Source organism: Salvelinus namaycush, chromosome 5 (genome assembly GCF_016432855.1).
Source record: "Salvelinus namaycush isolate Seneca chromosome 5, SaNama_1.0, whole genome shotgun sequence".
Classification (NCBI taxonomy): domain Eukaryota; kingdom Metazoa; phylum Chordata; class Actinopteri; order Salmoniformes; family Salmonidae; genus Salvelinus; species Salvelinus namaycush.
In genome coordinates this window covers 49,803,603-49,816,274 of record NC_052311.1, presented here as the reverse complement: position 1 = coordinate 49,816,274, position 12,672 = coordinate 49,803,603, and the positions used below count along the sequence as shown (strand labels likewise).

The window sequence follows — 12,672 nt, the reverse complement described above, 5'->3', positions numbered from 1 at the left end:
AGACGGAATGGTATAACGGGAGGGCGGTTCGTTTGTCTCAGCAAGGAGGGGACTGTGTACCAGACGGGGTGGAGTGATGCATCGCCTAGCCCCTCTCCGTGTAGACGGCCTTGTGTCCCGTTTGCCTAGAGCTGGGAGACTACTGTATTGCAAGTAGGCCTATAGCAGACAGAGAGAGGGGCAGGTCTATGGGAGGGACAGGTCTATGGGAGGGACTAGCGCAGAGGGAAAATTGGAAGGAGGAGGGGGCGGGGAGGCGGCACGGGTGCTGTTTCTCCAGTCTCTTTCCCCTGTCTTTGTCTCACACTCTTTTGTTAGCCATGCCTAGCCTGCTGGTTCTAGCAGGGATCATGGAGAAAAATGGGGGCTACGGCGGGGATCTAGCCGGCTCCGGGTTCGGAAGCGAAGGTCTCCTAGTGCCACCCGACGAGGAAGAAGACGACTCCCGTGCCCTGAGGGTCGCGCTGGGCCAGCTGTCTCTACTGGGGCTTGGTGAAGGCGAGGACGGTGGCGGGGCTCCTGGAACGGGAGTACAGGATCGGAGTAACAATAACAATAACCATCACAACCATACCAATAATATTGGCGGAGGTATTGGTGACACAGGGCTTTTGCAAGGGAAGAACAAGTTATGTGTCCTGTACGAGGGTTCTTCAAGTGAGACGAAAGGACGAGGCTGCAACATAACAGAATGCGTCCCCGTGCCCAGCTCAGAACATGTGGCCGAAATAGTGGGGAGACAAGGTAAAGATTCCAACCAAATGTTCCTATTGAAAGTTATGTTGCAGTACTGAGCTTAATGTGTATCCCTGTAGTTTGTAGGGTGTTTTGATAATGCTCTATAACTGTTACGTTAGCTGGTGTTATTGATATAGAAAAGGGAGTGGTGTTATTTTTTGTTGTATTCTTCTACACAGGCTTCCTTACCACTCTTTGGCAATGGTAACAAATCTGTTTCAAGTTAACATACAGTGGCAGAAACTGCAACATTGTTGCAACTAGGCTCTGTTCTATTGTCTGTCTAGTGGATTTCAAACGTGGGGAGACACAAAGCAGGACTGTAACCGTTACCTCATGGGCGCATTATTCTACATCCAGCCATCAATGTCAGCTCACAGACGCACACTTCAGGCAGGGATAGCACTTGCTTCCTTTGTCGTCTGAACGCGCGAGACTGTTAAAAAAAAACGCAACGTGCTGCTGGTAACGGAGGAATCTCGTTCGCCCTGAAATGTTTACAAATTATTTATTCTCTTTATTGTGAATAGAACTTGTATTTGAGTGACGATTGATGTTTTCAAGCTGTTGTTTTCGGTTTCGTAAATTCTAATTATGTTAATTGTTTTTGTTGCTGACTGCCCCAGTGACACAATTAGACAATGGCAAGTGTGTTTCTCTATATTCTCTTTTCTTGAGCAGTTTAAAAGTGAATTCACAGATTTAAGATGGATATATCTGTGTATTGAGTAATTATCGAAGACCTCGACATGAACTTGAATGACAGCAGCTGTCAAACAAAGGTGTGAAAGTGAGGGGAGGGGTACCTTATTAGGCAGTGTTACCAGTAGACACTTGGGATGATCATAGGAATCGAAGCGTGACTCAGCCAGAAGTTGGACCAACGTGTCGAGTTGAATGTTATGTGGTTCTTCTATTTTCTGATATAAAATAAGAACAAATAATAACAAAATATGTTGCCTTTTTAAAACCTATTGCCCATATTGTTATTGTGATCAACTCAAATTGGCTATTTATCAGACTGTAATATATTGATTCTCCAGATTGCTTGTAACCTGTACGACTCTCAGAACCAGCAACTTATTGCTTTGTGCTACATGGTTGTTTTGTTTGACTGCACCTATTGTTGTGATGAGTCCAAACGATACAGGGGGGTTGGTTAGACAAGCAGGGATAAATGGGTGGGTGGATGGTTGGTGGGTCAGAGGCACTGGGTATTAAAAGGGAGTCACACCCAAACCAAGCGCTCCCTTACCTAATGGGGGGGGGGGGGGGTGCAAGGGAAACCAATTCAGCCAGTGGATCCTAATTCATGTTTTTGGGGTTACACAAATCCACAGGTCCCCACAATGTCAACTGGGTCCAAGGCAGCAGAGACCATTTGCTTCAACTCCATTTTTTCTACAGATGTGGGGATCTGGTTTTTGTTGTGCCGTTAAGTGCCCTCATCTTCCTGTGCGTCTCCTGTTCATTACTCTGAAGTATAAGCTTCGCATTTTAATGGGGTAACTGAAGACAGCCGGAGGGTGGATCCAGTGAGCACAAGTGCAGCAGAGGGCTTTGTGTTGACTGAGAAGTGCTGATTTGGGGGATTTGGGATGAGCTCTTTTTGATTCAGGGCCTCGTTAGTTAGTTCACATTCAACGCCCTCCTTCCCAGGGACGACTACTGCCTGGTGAATCTGGCAAGTTAATGTCCCGCCCTGGAGAGGCGAATGTTATCATTTTCTCCTTTGTCAAAGTCATTTGAACTGATTCCGGAGGATGCTTTTGTGTCGTCTAGGGCTATATTATTACGACTTTAGGTCAAGGGTGGGTTTGCTGTGCATGCGCCACTAACAATGCACACAGTACTGGAAAGCATGCTCTCCAAGTGAAAGAAATTACATACAGTTGTGGAATGATTTAGAATGATCTTTGTCATTTGCCCGAAGGAAATTGTAAAGGTTCCAGTGGAGTACTTTTCTTTGTCTCCTCTGTTCATAGTTTTACGTTTTATGTCGCCTATTGGTCTCAACTTAAATACCCATTCACCTTCCTGCTACAAAGGATCACAAAACCTTACATCTAGCCTAAGTTAACACATGGTTTAATATAATAACATTGTGGTTATTGCATGAGTTATAACTATTATACATATATATTAAATAACTATCATACATATTATAAAGCTTGAGTGTTCCATCTAACACCATCATGCTTGAACCCCAACTAATATCATCACCGCCATCATCCTCAATAAATAAATAATAATTGTAGTTTGAACTCTTCAGCCCTCAGAGCCTCACTGAGTCACTCAGTCAGTGCCATCTAGGCTTCTGAAGTTTGTGCCCTAGTAAGTGGGGCTATTTAGTAGCATTAGGGAAGCACATCTCCCTTGGTTAGAGGTGTTCAGACATTTGATCCACACCACTAAAGTCCCTGCCCAGGGACTGCAGTTGAAAATAAGTAGGCTGGCTAAAACTGGCACTTTTATAGTAATGTTGATTAATGTGCACTGTCCCTGGTAAAACGACATTTAATAAAGTAAGTAAAGTAAAGCGTATTTAGGCTACTGATGTAATGGTGTGCTGTGATTTGTAGTGCTACTCAGAAAAACGAGCTGAGACCTGACCATTGAATAAATTGCTAGTTATTGTTACCAGACCACAGACATACATAAGCCTCTTAAATACACTGCTAAGGGGAGACACTCAGGGATTCTTAGGGGTGGAACATAAACTTGCATTTCAGAATGAGAACGGTAGCTGCACACCTGCGTATATGTCACCACAGGCTGCCGTAGTGGTGCGTTGCATGCCGTTTCCTGTTGGGTGTAATATACACTGTACGGCTGTGTTTACCATATCCCTCTTGACCTCAAGTGCTCTTAACCACCCTACTCTACAATTACTCATTTTTTATTCCCCTCTTGTATTATTATCTCATCTCAGTATTAGAGACTAAGGTAATTTGACATGATATAGCATTAGCCTGTACTCTCTCAAATCTAGACTCTCGCTAAAAGCACTTAATATTGTCAGCTTTTACACACTGATCAAAAACAGAACATATGCACTGCAATAAATGACCCAAAAATGATGTATGTGTGGGCCGGAGGTACCAGACTTGTCAGTTCAAGGAGAGGGGCTGGTTGTTCGTGGCAACACTGTTGAATGCATCCATAACTGTAGCCATAGCACAGAATAGTTCTGATGTCCTTTGGAAATGTGTACAATAACTCATCTGTTTAGCAATGTTAGATATAGGAAATCAAATAATGGGGTGTTCTAAAAATATGTTGAGGTCTACAGTATCTTCAATTATTTCAGATTGTACAGCAGATTGAGACTCGATGCCATGTGAAAACATGTGACTTAGTAATGATAATCTTGGCAGAAATGGAAAAAAAAGTGTAATACTGTAAAATGTTGTAAAGGGGATAAAGACTAGTGACCATTGCTGGACTGTCTAAAAACTCTGAAGTTGTGAGCATTTTAGACCAAAATTTGCCATCTTTTAAAAAGGTATGTCAAAGGTCAACTATCAATTCTGTCTTTATTTCCATAGAAGAAAAAAACATAAAAAATAGCTTTGTATTACCATGTAGTAGTAACACTCTTAGCTATTCCAAATTCCTCATCTTTGATGAGTGTATCAGAAAATTGAATAAAAATGGTGTCCTTGGCTTTTTAAAAACGTTGTCTTTTGTTTCTGCAGGTTGCAAGATCAAAGCCTTGCGGGCCAAGACCAACACCTACATCAAGACTCCCGTGAGGGGCGAGGAGCCGGTGTTTCTCATCACGGGCCGAAAGGAGGATGTGGCCCTGGCCCGGCGCGAGATCATCTCTGCCGCCGAGCACTTCTCCATGCTCCGAGCTTCCCGCAACAAGCTGGGTGTGTCGTTCAGCGGTTCCCCGCCTGCGCCTCTGCCGGGCCAGACCACCATCCAGGTGAGGGTGCCCTACCGCGTGGTGGGGCTGGTGGTGGGGCCCAAGGGTTCCACCATCAAACGCATCCAACAGCAAACCTGCACCTACATCGTCACCCCTAGCCGAGACCGTGACCCCGTCTTCGAGATCACGGGATCACCTAGCAACGCCGAGAGGGCCCGTGAGGAGATCGAGGCGCACATCGCATTCCGAACGGGAGGTCTGCATGACCACAACAACGAGAATGACTGCTTGGGGCCGGATGGCGGCAGCCCAGTAGGCTCCGGGGGTCTGGAGAGCCGCCTGCAGCAGGTGTGGGGTCTGCAGGGGGGCCAGCGCAAGCCGTTGACCAGCAGCTTCCGCCAGAACTTCTCAGATGCCATGGTTGGAGGAGGAGAAGGAGGTGGGGTAATCTACAGCAAGGGCAACTTCAACAGCCCTGGAGAGAAGCCCTGCTCCTACTTTGGCTCAGAGGGCACCCAGAGTTGGGGAGACCCAGACTACCCAAAACAGGTGGCCTTCTATGCCCAGCAGCGCTCCAAGAGCTTTGGAGGCCTGCCCCTGCCCCTGACCAGACTCTCTCCAGGCCTTCCTGACCCCTGTGGAGGGAACAACGGCAACTCCTCGGGCACCAGCATCACTATTCTGTCTGGCTCTCCTCATGCCCAGGCCCGCCGTGCCCACAGCGAGCCAACCTCGGGAGCGGGGTTCCCTGGACGCCTCCCTGTACCGGACTCGCCACCGGCCATCCTCCGGGACTGCATGACCTGCTTCGAGAGCAAAGTGACGGCCGCCCTGGTGCCCTGCGGCCACAACCTCTTCTGCATGGAGTGTGCCATCCGCATCTGTGAGCTCAACCATCCAGAGTGCCCGGTGTGCCACACCCTGGTCTCTCAGGCTATCCGAATATTCTCCTAAAAAACACCACGTCAGTTTTTATCATTCGTTTTATCACAGTGTTTGTTCGACAATTATTTACTATTATTATTATTATGATTATTATTATACTTTTCTTTTCTCAGAAAATGTTAAAACAAACAAGCAGATATTTTAGAAGGCACTGCTTGCTTTACTAAAAAGTATAAGAAATATTTTGAATTTTTTCTTTTATATATATACATATATATTTTATAAAAGTTTTGTTTATAAGAAAAGTATAGTACCTAGCATTTTTTCAGTTTTTTTTACTGCTGCTGTTTTTCATTCACGAATCACAGTATGGGCGGAGTAGTAGGAACGTGAACATTTTACGATTCAGATTTATTTTACCATGAAGTGGTTTTATATGGAGAAAAGGAAGGAGGTGATAATTGAGGTTCAGTTTAACTCCCTGGTATCTTATCTGTACCTGAATGATATGGGAAGTCAAAATCAAACAGAAGGAAAAAGATTGAATCTTTCATTGCACCTTATAATCGTCTTAGTTTCGGATAGTCAGATTAATGATTGTCAATCATCCAGAAAAATAACGTAGCTGATGAAAAGGTAAATCCCTCAATGTGGCTCGAAAAAATGGAACAAGCTTTGATATTGTCATTGAAAGTCTAAATTTGTTCCAATCGAAGGACAGACTATTCCATCATTGTCATCTTTCTGACATTTGTGTCCCTTTACAAGCTCTTTGTTATACCTGGTAGTCCTCCCTAAACACCTGTTAGAATGGTAACAATATGGGACAGAATAGCAGACAAACGCCTTTCTTTATGCAGATATGTCTTACAGATTTCCTTTTTCACAAAGAGGTGAATGAATGCAACACATTGTATTGCTGAAATATCACTGCAGTTTGGTGAAAAGTTTCAGCGATGCCTGTTCCTCGTGGCACTTGAAAAGCATGTTTCTTTCGCCGGTGTTAAGCACTGATTTAATTTGAGGCCAAAAGCCTTGGAATTCATCCAGTTGGCTAATTTGGGAGATCCGTCTCCCCGACGGACTAGTTTCAAAGCCAACTTATACCCACTTTATTGTCTTATGTGGTAATTTAGCTGTTATCTGAACGATGTAGGACAAAAATGAGAGCCACTTTTGACAGGCATCTCTCTGAGGTTTGCGCAGTTAGAGCGTCAGCCATTAGAGTGGACAGAAGCTGAGGAAAACACTGAGCTGTTCTCTGAATTGGTAATAGAGTGTGCCTAAATGGGCGAAAAGCTCCTAGAATACAGTACCACCATCCACAACGCTCCCTCGCCACCCCCGTCCAGCAGCTTTGTATTTTAGCTCAGAGGCCTATAATTATCAGAGCTGTGCAGAAGCAGGTGTTTAATAGCCCCCTCTTTTTCTATTTTCTTTGGGAGTGGCTTACCCTCCCTCGCTTACTGTTCGATCGTTGGCTGTTGAAGGTAGTAATGACTGCAGCTGACCCACAATGCATTGCCTCCCTGAGTGGGGCGTATTGTCTGGGCCCAGCGGTGGCGTGGGCCCGGAGTGCTCGGACACGGCCCGGAGAGACTCATTGATAATTAGGCAAATTGTCCGGTCCAGGTGCGGACCGTGTGGCGACCCTGGTGCTGAATGGGGGGTGAGACAGAGTCCCGGCGTGGGCTGCTGACCGCCCCACCCCTCTGTCACAGGCACAGAAGGTCCAGTCTGGGTGCAGCTGGGCGAATGGGACCCCTCCTTCCATATCCCCCTCCCTCTTTCCTTCTCTGCTGCTCTGAGCTATCCCTACTGGGGAGAGGGGCCTCCTTTGTCCCAACACTCAGGAAAAAAGCAGCATATGAAAGAAAGAGACCAACTGAACAGGCTGCCAGCTCTGAAATGAGAGTGAGGGGACTTTGGAGAAAGAAAGGATATCTACAGTGTCAGTAGATACAGTAATTACCTAGTGTACAATTCTGACACACAGATCCAATTCTTTGAAATGCCCCACTGAACTAGATGTCTCCATGTGTTCTCAATAAGATAAGGGTATGAAAACATGCAGACATATATCATTTAAGAGTACGAGGAGTCTGATCACTTGGAGTTCATCGCCCCCCCAATTTGGATGGAGGCCTTTGTGACAGAGAGCGAGTGCAGATCGAAGTTTCCATAGAGAGCCCCCCCGCCCCCCTTTATCTCCTGTCTGTATGGGACATCCTGCAGCTGCCCACTCACCACAGACACGCAGGCTTAGCCAATGGCAGGCTAGCACTGGGCCTTCAGAATGAAATCAGACGATTGTAATTGACAGGAAAGCGGAGGAAACGCCCCATTTAGCCACCACTCATGCTGAATCAAATTACACACCCTTTGCCTCTGCCTTAGCCCCAGCCTGGGGATTTCAGAGGGAGGGAGGGGGGATTAGAGCCGTTGGAGGATAAGAGGGGGGCTTTTTGGGGTGGAGAGAGAAGGCTGCTCCCAAAGAAAAGAGAACCTGCAGATCTAGTCTTTGTGAGAGGGGTAGTTAGAAGGCTGCTGCCTCATGTTTGCTGGTGGTGGCAGGTGAACAAGGACATGCTGGTGATTCAGCTGGTCTCCCACTAACACTGCATCAGATCGCTCTATTAAGTTGTTTTTTCAGGAGAACTCTTTTGCTCAACTTTTGTCCATCAAAATATGATGAATAGTTACAATAGACTGTTGTCCCTAGTCTAGGCAGCAACAGAGCCCCCCTTTCCCCCATTCTATTGTCAGCAGACCACTCCTGTTGTCCATGGACTGTGAAGAAATAGAACTGTACTTTCAGAGTATCTAAATTTTATTACATATTTAGAAATCAATTGACTATTTATTAATGGGGAGAACTGCACAGTGGTTTGGTCTGAACTGTCAATGACAATTTCAAGGCAGTATAACGCTGTTAACTGAATATAGTATTTTCTATTCTTTTTTATTTTGTTTTAAGCCTTAATATTTTGTATTAAAAGATAAATATTGCTTTCACTTTGGCATGAAAGTTTAGTGACATACAGTAGGCCTTCAATAGTATTGCCCCTTAAAAAAACTTTCACGTAACTATTTGTCAGAAAAGAATGTGAATCAACCGGGTTGGGTGGGATTAAATGGAATTGGGAAATTAGGCTCTTAAACCCTTTACATTAAAATATAGAGTAAAGCACCTTATTGTAAGAAAACACATATAATTAATACCAAACCGACCACTGATGGTGAATATTTCTTCATAGATTTTGAAAGACATGCACATAAGGTTTCCCTATCATGTTTTTATAATATAATTATTGTTATTCCTTGTAGTAGTGGTATTATGGGAGACCTCTCATCCATTCAGTCAGTACTGATGACTTGGTTGAGTTTGCACTGGTTTAATGTAGAGGGCTTTTTAGAGAGTCTCACTGTTTTAGAGGCTGTGGGAGAAATTTGCATTGTGCTTTATGAGAAAGGATTCTGCGCATCTGTGTGTATATATATATATCAGTAATTTACATCCAGTCAAATGCCTGCTATATAAGTGGGATTTTGATTATTTTTACAAGGTGAAAATATCCTTTTGAATTTGTTTGTTTATGGACTTTTAAGATCACTTTGATTTATATATATATATATATATATATATATATATATATAATGTCCCCTCATCCTTAAACATAAAGACATATATTGATAGGCTACTTATATGTATGGATCTAATAAACTTAAGCATTTCATCAAGTCAAATATATAGATAAGAATACCACAATACCACATACTGTAATGATGAATACAGGGCTGTATTGATGTTTCCACTGACATATACCGATACATTCTCTCAAATATGTAAAGACATGTGTTCTAAAATATTCCTAGATCCTTTTGGATGAATCAGGTTTTATGTACATTAGGATGAAAAGCAATAATGTCAATACTGCAACAGTAAACAAAAGAGCCAGTTTAGTAAGTTCATAGAATTCAGCACTATCCATAACGCAACCTTGATTCATTTGAATATTATTCCATTTTTGGTCTAATATCTTCTAAAAATGCATATGGATTTATGCTAATGTAGGATGAGAAATGTAATTAATTAGTAACAGTTTTAGGCACAATAGCATGTTTTTGTTGCTTTCCTACGTCTTGCTTTTAGTAATTTTTGACTGCTTAATCCCGTCTTTTTCACATTGAATATTAATAAGACTGCAAGTATACCTCAAATACAGGGTGTGCCAACACCAGTGCAACCTCAAGATTTCCTCCTCTTAGTATATGTGGAATTTTGAGATCACAATACCTATTATTTGGAAGAAACCAATTGCATTGTACAAGTAAGCTTTTCAGTGTAAACATACAATGCTTTTCAGAAACATAACATGAACAATTGAGGCATTTCCTGTCTGTCGAAAGCAGGAACTCATAACAACTTAAATGACACACTAAAGTAGACACAATGGTAAGACAGAAGGTTGGATTATTTCCATAGGATCTGTCGAAGACCTCTTCCATATGAACGTATTCTGATGCCCAATGCATTGAGCCAAACATTTTCATCACTTGGGAAAGTAGCATTTATTTAACATGTATTACTCTGTATTTATTCATGTTTAGGGAGAAACGTTTATAGTTACCATAAGCATATCATGAGAATATATTTCAGTTTTTAGATTGGTTCCAAAACATATTTTGTAGCTGATTTGATGGCACAAATTAATTATTTCTTTATGCTGTCTGTTATAAGTAGTTGTCATTATCCAGCATTTAGCTGATTTAAAATAAAAGGTCAAAAGGTAGCCAAAGAACAAAACCTTGGAAGAGGTTCGAGGACATCTATAGGAATGATATTGCGAATCGTAAGCTTACAATTCTACGAATGTTAACACATTTCGACCTTATCATAGTTTGGATTTATTGATGAAGGTGGCTGAGGTCAATACAATAATAATCAGCTTTCATTTTTAATAACCCGCTAGTGATAGTTTTGTCAAAAGTCATACAGCATACAAGCTTCAGTCAATATCTGTGAAATGGAGCTTGTCTCAATAAAGACATCCTGTTTCAGTTTGGTCTTTTTTTTATGCTACAGTAGCTTCAGTGATCGAGTACCCAATCACTGCCCAAAGACACCAGTCCTAATGCATCACCCTCTTAAGTTTTATTTATATTGGTATTATTGCCAACTTAGATTTATGAATAATGATGTCAATAAGTTTTGTTTCTTCATCACAGCTCTTAATATGAAAACGCTAGACTTGTCTTGGGAAGTTTATGTTTCTTCAGAATGGGGCAGGAACACATACTAAATGAGAAAAATAAGGGTTCGAGATTTGTCTTTGTTTACAATTCTGTTCAAATTCATGTTGAACTTCAGCTGAAGGGCTAGATTCGTCTCAAAGACCCCAGACTGAACAATAGTTGAATAATGCATAAGAAAGTTGTTAAGATTACACAAATACCCCGCAGTACCTTTGTTAGAGTTCAAAAATAATACTGCGGTTTTAATTTAATATTGTTTCTAGTTAACTCTATTCTCCATGTCGAAGTATGATAGCTGAAGTTTAGTACAGTACATAAGAGTAACAGTAAAATTAAGATCCCATGGCATTAACATATTTCATCAACATAACCACAAGGTGTATAAAAAGCTTTAAAGAAATTAAGATGGACATATTTCATTCCATATATTTACCTTGAGGTGTAATTGATATAGAAATTCAAATAATGACTGTCTTATAAGATGAGGTATAGCTTGATATATGCACCCAGTATATGAAGTACTCCACTTCCTTTAGTGGTGAAACAAAGATGGCGGTGAGAACTCTTAGGGGGGATGTCTATTTCATTAACAATTTTTTTCAATTGTTAGTGTTCTTTATAATATATTAAAGTAATCATAGAAACTCTGAACAGTTTTCTTCTCTTTAACAAATGTACAACTCTTTATGCATTATGTATAACAATAATAGCACCCCTTTCAAGGAGTGATAGGAAATCCTTTATATTGATGCACTTAAGCAATTATTCTGACCTATCATAATCACAAGATGAGCAAGTAATGCATTTGAATGTAAAATAAATTACCATTGCACTCTTTTTACCTTTTGGTTTATACATTTTAAAGTGAGCTGGAAAGAATTTGTGAGAAGGTTTCACCGCAGTCTATAGAGTTCTTCCACATACATTTATAGAAAGCAACTTTAAAAAATGAATATTATTACAGTTTCTTAAATCTATTTTGCTAACATGGGTTATTATTTCATAGAAAGACGAGGATTAAGTCAGTTTCAGGATGTTATTTATGAAAATCTTAAAATGAAGAAAACATATTTATGAGTAACCTCAAGAAATTTGTTTTTAAATAAAAATACAAGAAGTTAATATATTTCTAAACACAGGGAAGTTGGTTTCTACTAACAGTTAAAAAAATAAAATACGTTTTATTTATGAAAGTTATGGACTCACCTCCACTGTATTTCATTGTAAATGAAATAAGAGCTGATGTGGGTTCCCCATAGCTTATATTTTAACTTCCGATATGCACTATTTCAAAGAACACCAGTGCATTCACAGTGGAATTATGACAGAAAATAATATAATATTTTTAGGATTTGGAGGTATTTTAGTCACTGAGCATCAATATTGTGCCTCAATTACACATTTATTTCTTGCATCAGCACTCTCTCTATGCTGCTTGCTTACCTTTTCCCCTTTGACTAACCCCATACTGACTGGCCCCATTACACATTTCCTCTGGTCTTAACTTGCTTTTATTAATCTCTAACTTTTTATGCTAACACAGCTTCAGTTGTGATTGCAATGCTGAGAACGAGTGATTCAGGTGTCCCGCAGGGGCACATGTTAAACACATTCAGATAAACACATTCATATGTCTACTACTTGGGACCCTTTGTGATTGGTAAGGCAAGAGAGGACATCATCAAAGCCTTAATGAATGATTACCTGAAAATTGGGCTCAAGTTTCTTTGTGAAAACATGACAGGGTGAGAACTGAGCTGAGTGATCAATAGTTTAGCACATAGGCACACTGTGTAGTAGATCTATGGTAACCAGCCACACACACACACCAACACATTCATAACCGTACTAGTTTGCATGTATCTTGTATGGTCACCTAGACTGGATAAACACCACAGATCCTATGTGTTTGGTTTTAA

The 12,672-nt window shown here is 41.5% G+C and overlaps 1 protein-coding gene across 1 annotated transcript; it reads left to right on the top strand.

Annotated features, from left to right (window-relative positions):
• The first annotated feature begins 320 nt into the window (after positions 1–320).
• Positions 321–5,612, top strand: mex3a (mex-3 RNA binding family member A). The gene is made up of 2 exons (XM_038992694.1): positions 321–744; positions 4,437–5,612. The coding sequence occupies exons 1-2, from the start codon at positions 321–323 to the stop codon at positions 5,564–5,566; spliced, it is 1,554 nt and encodes a 517-aa protein (XP_038848622.1). The 3' UTR covers positions 5,567–5,612.
• Positions 5,613–12,672: the final 7,060 nt, after the last annotated feature.

Bases quoted from the DNA above. Each gene is read 5' to 3' on its own strand.
- mex3a (XM_038992694.1), top strand. From the start codon at position 321: ATGCCTAGCCTGCTGGTTCTAGCAGGGATCATGGAGAAAAATGGGGGC. The intron at 745-4,436 runs GTAAAGATTCCA...TTGTTTCTGCAG, and splicing joins CGAAATAGTGGGGAGACAAG to GTTGCAAGATCAAAGCCTTG.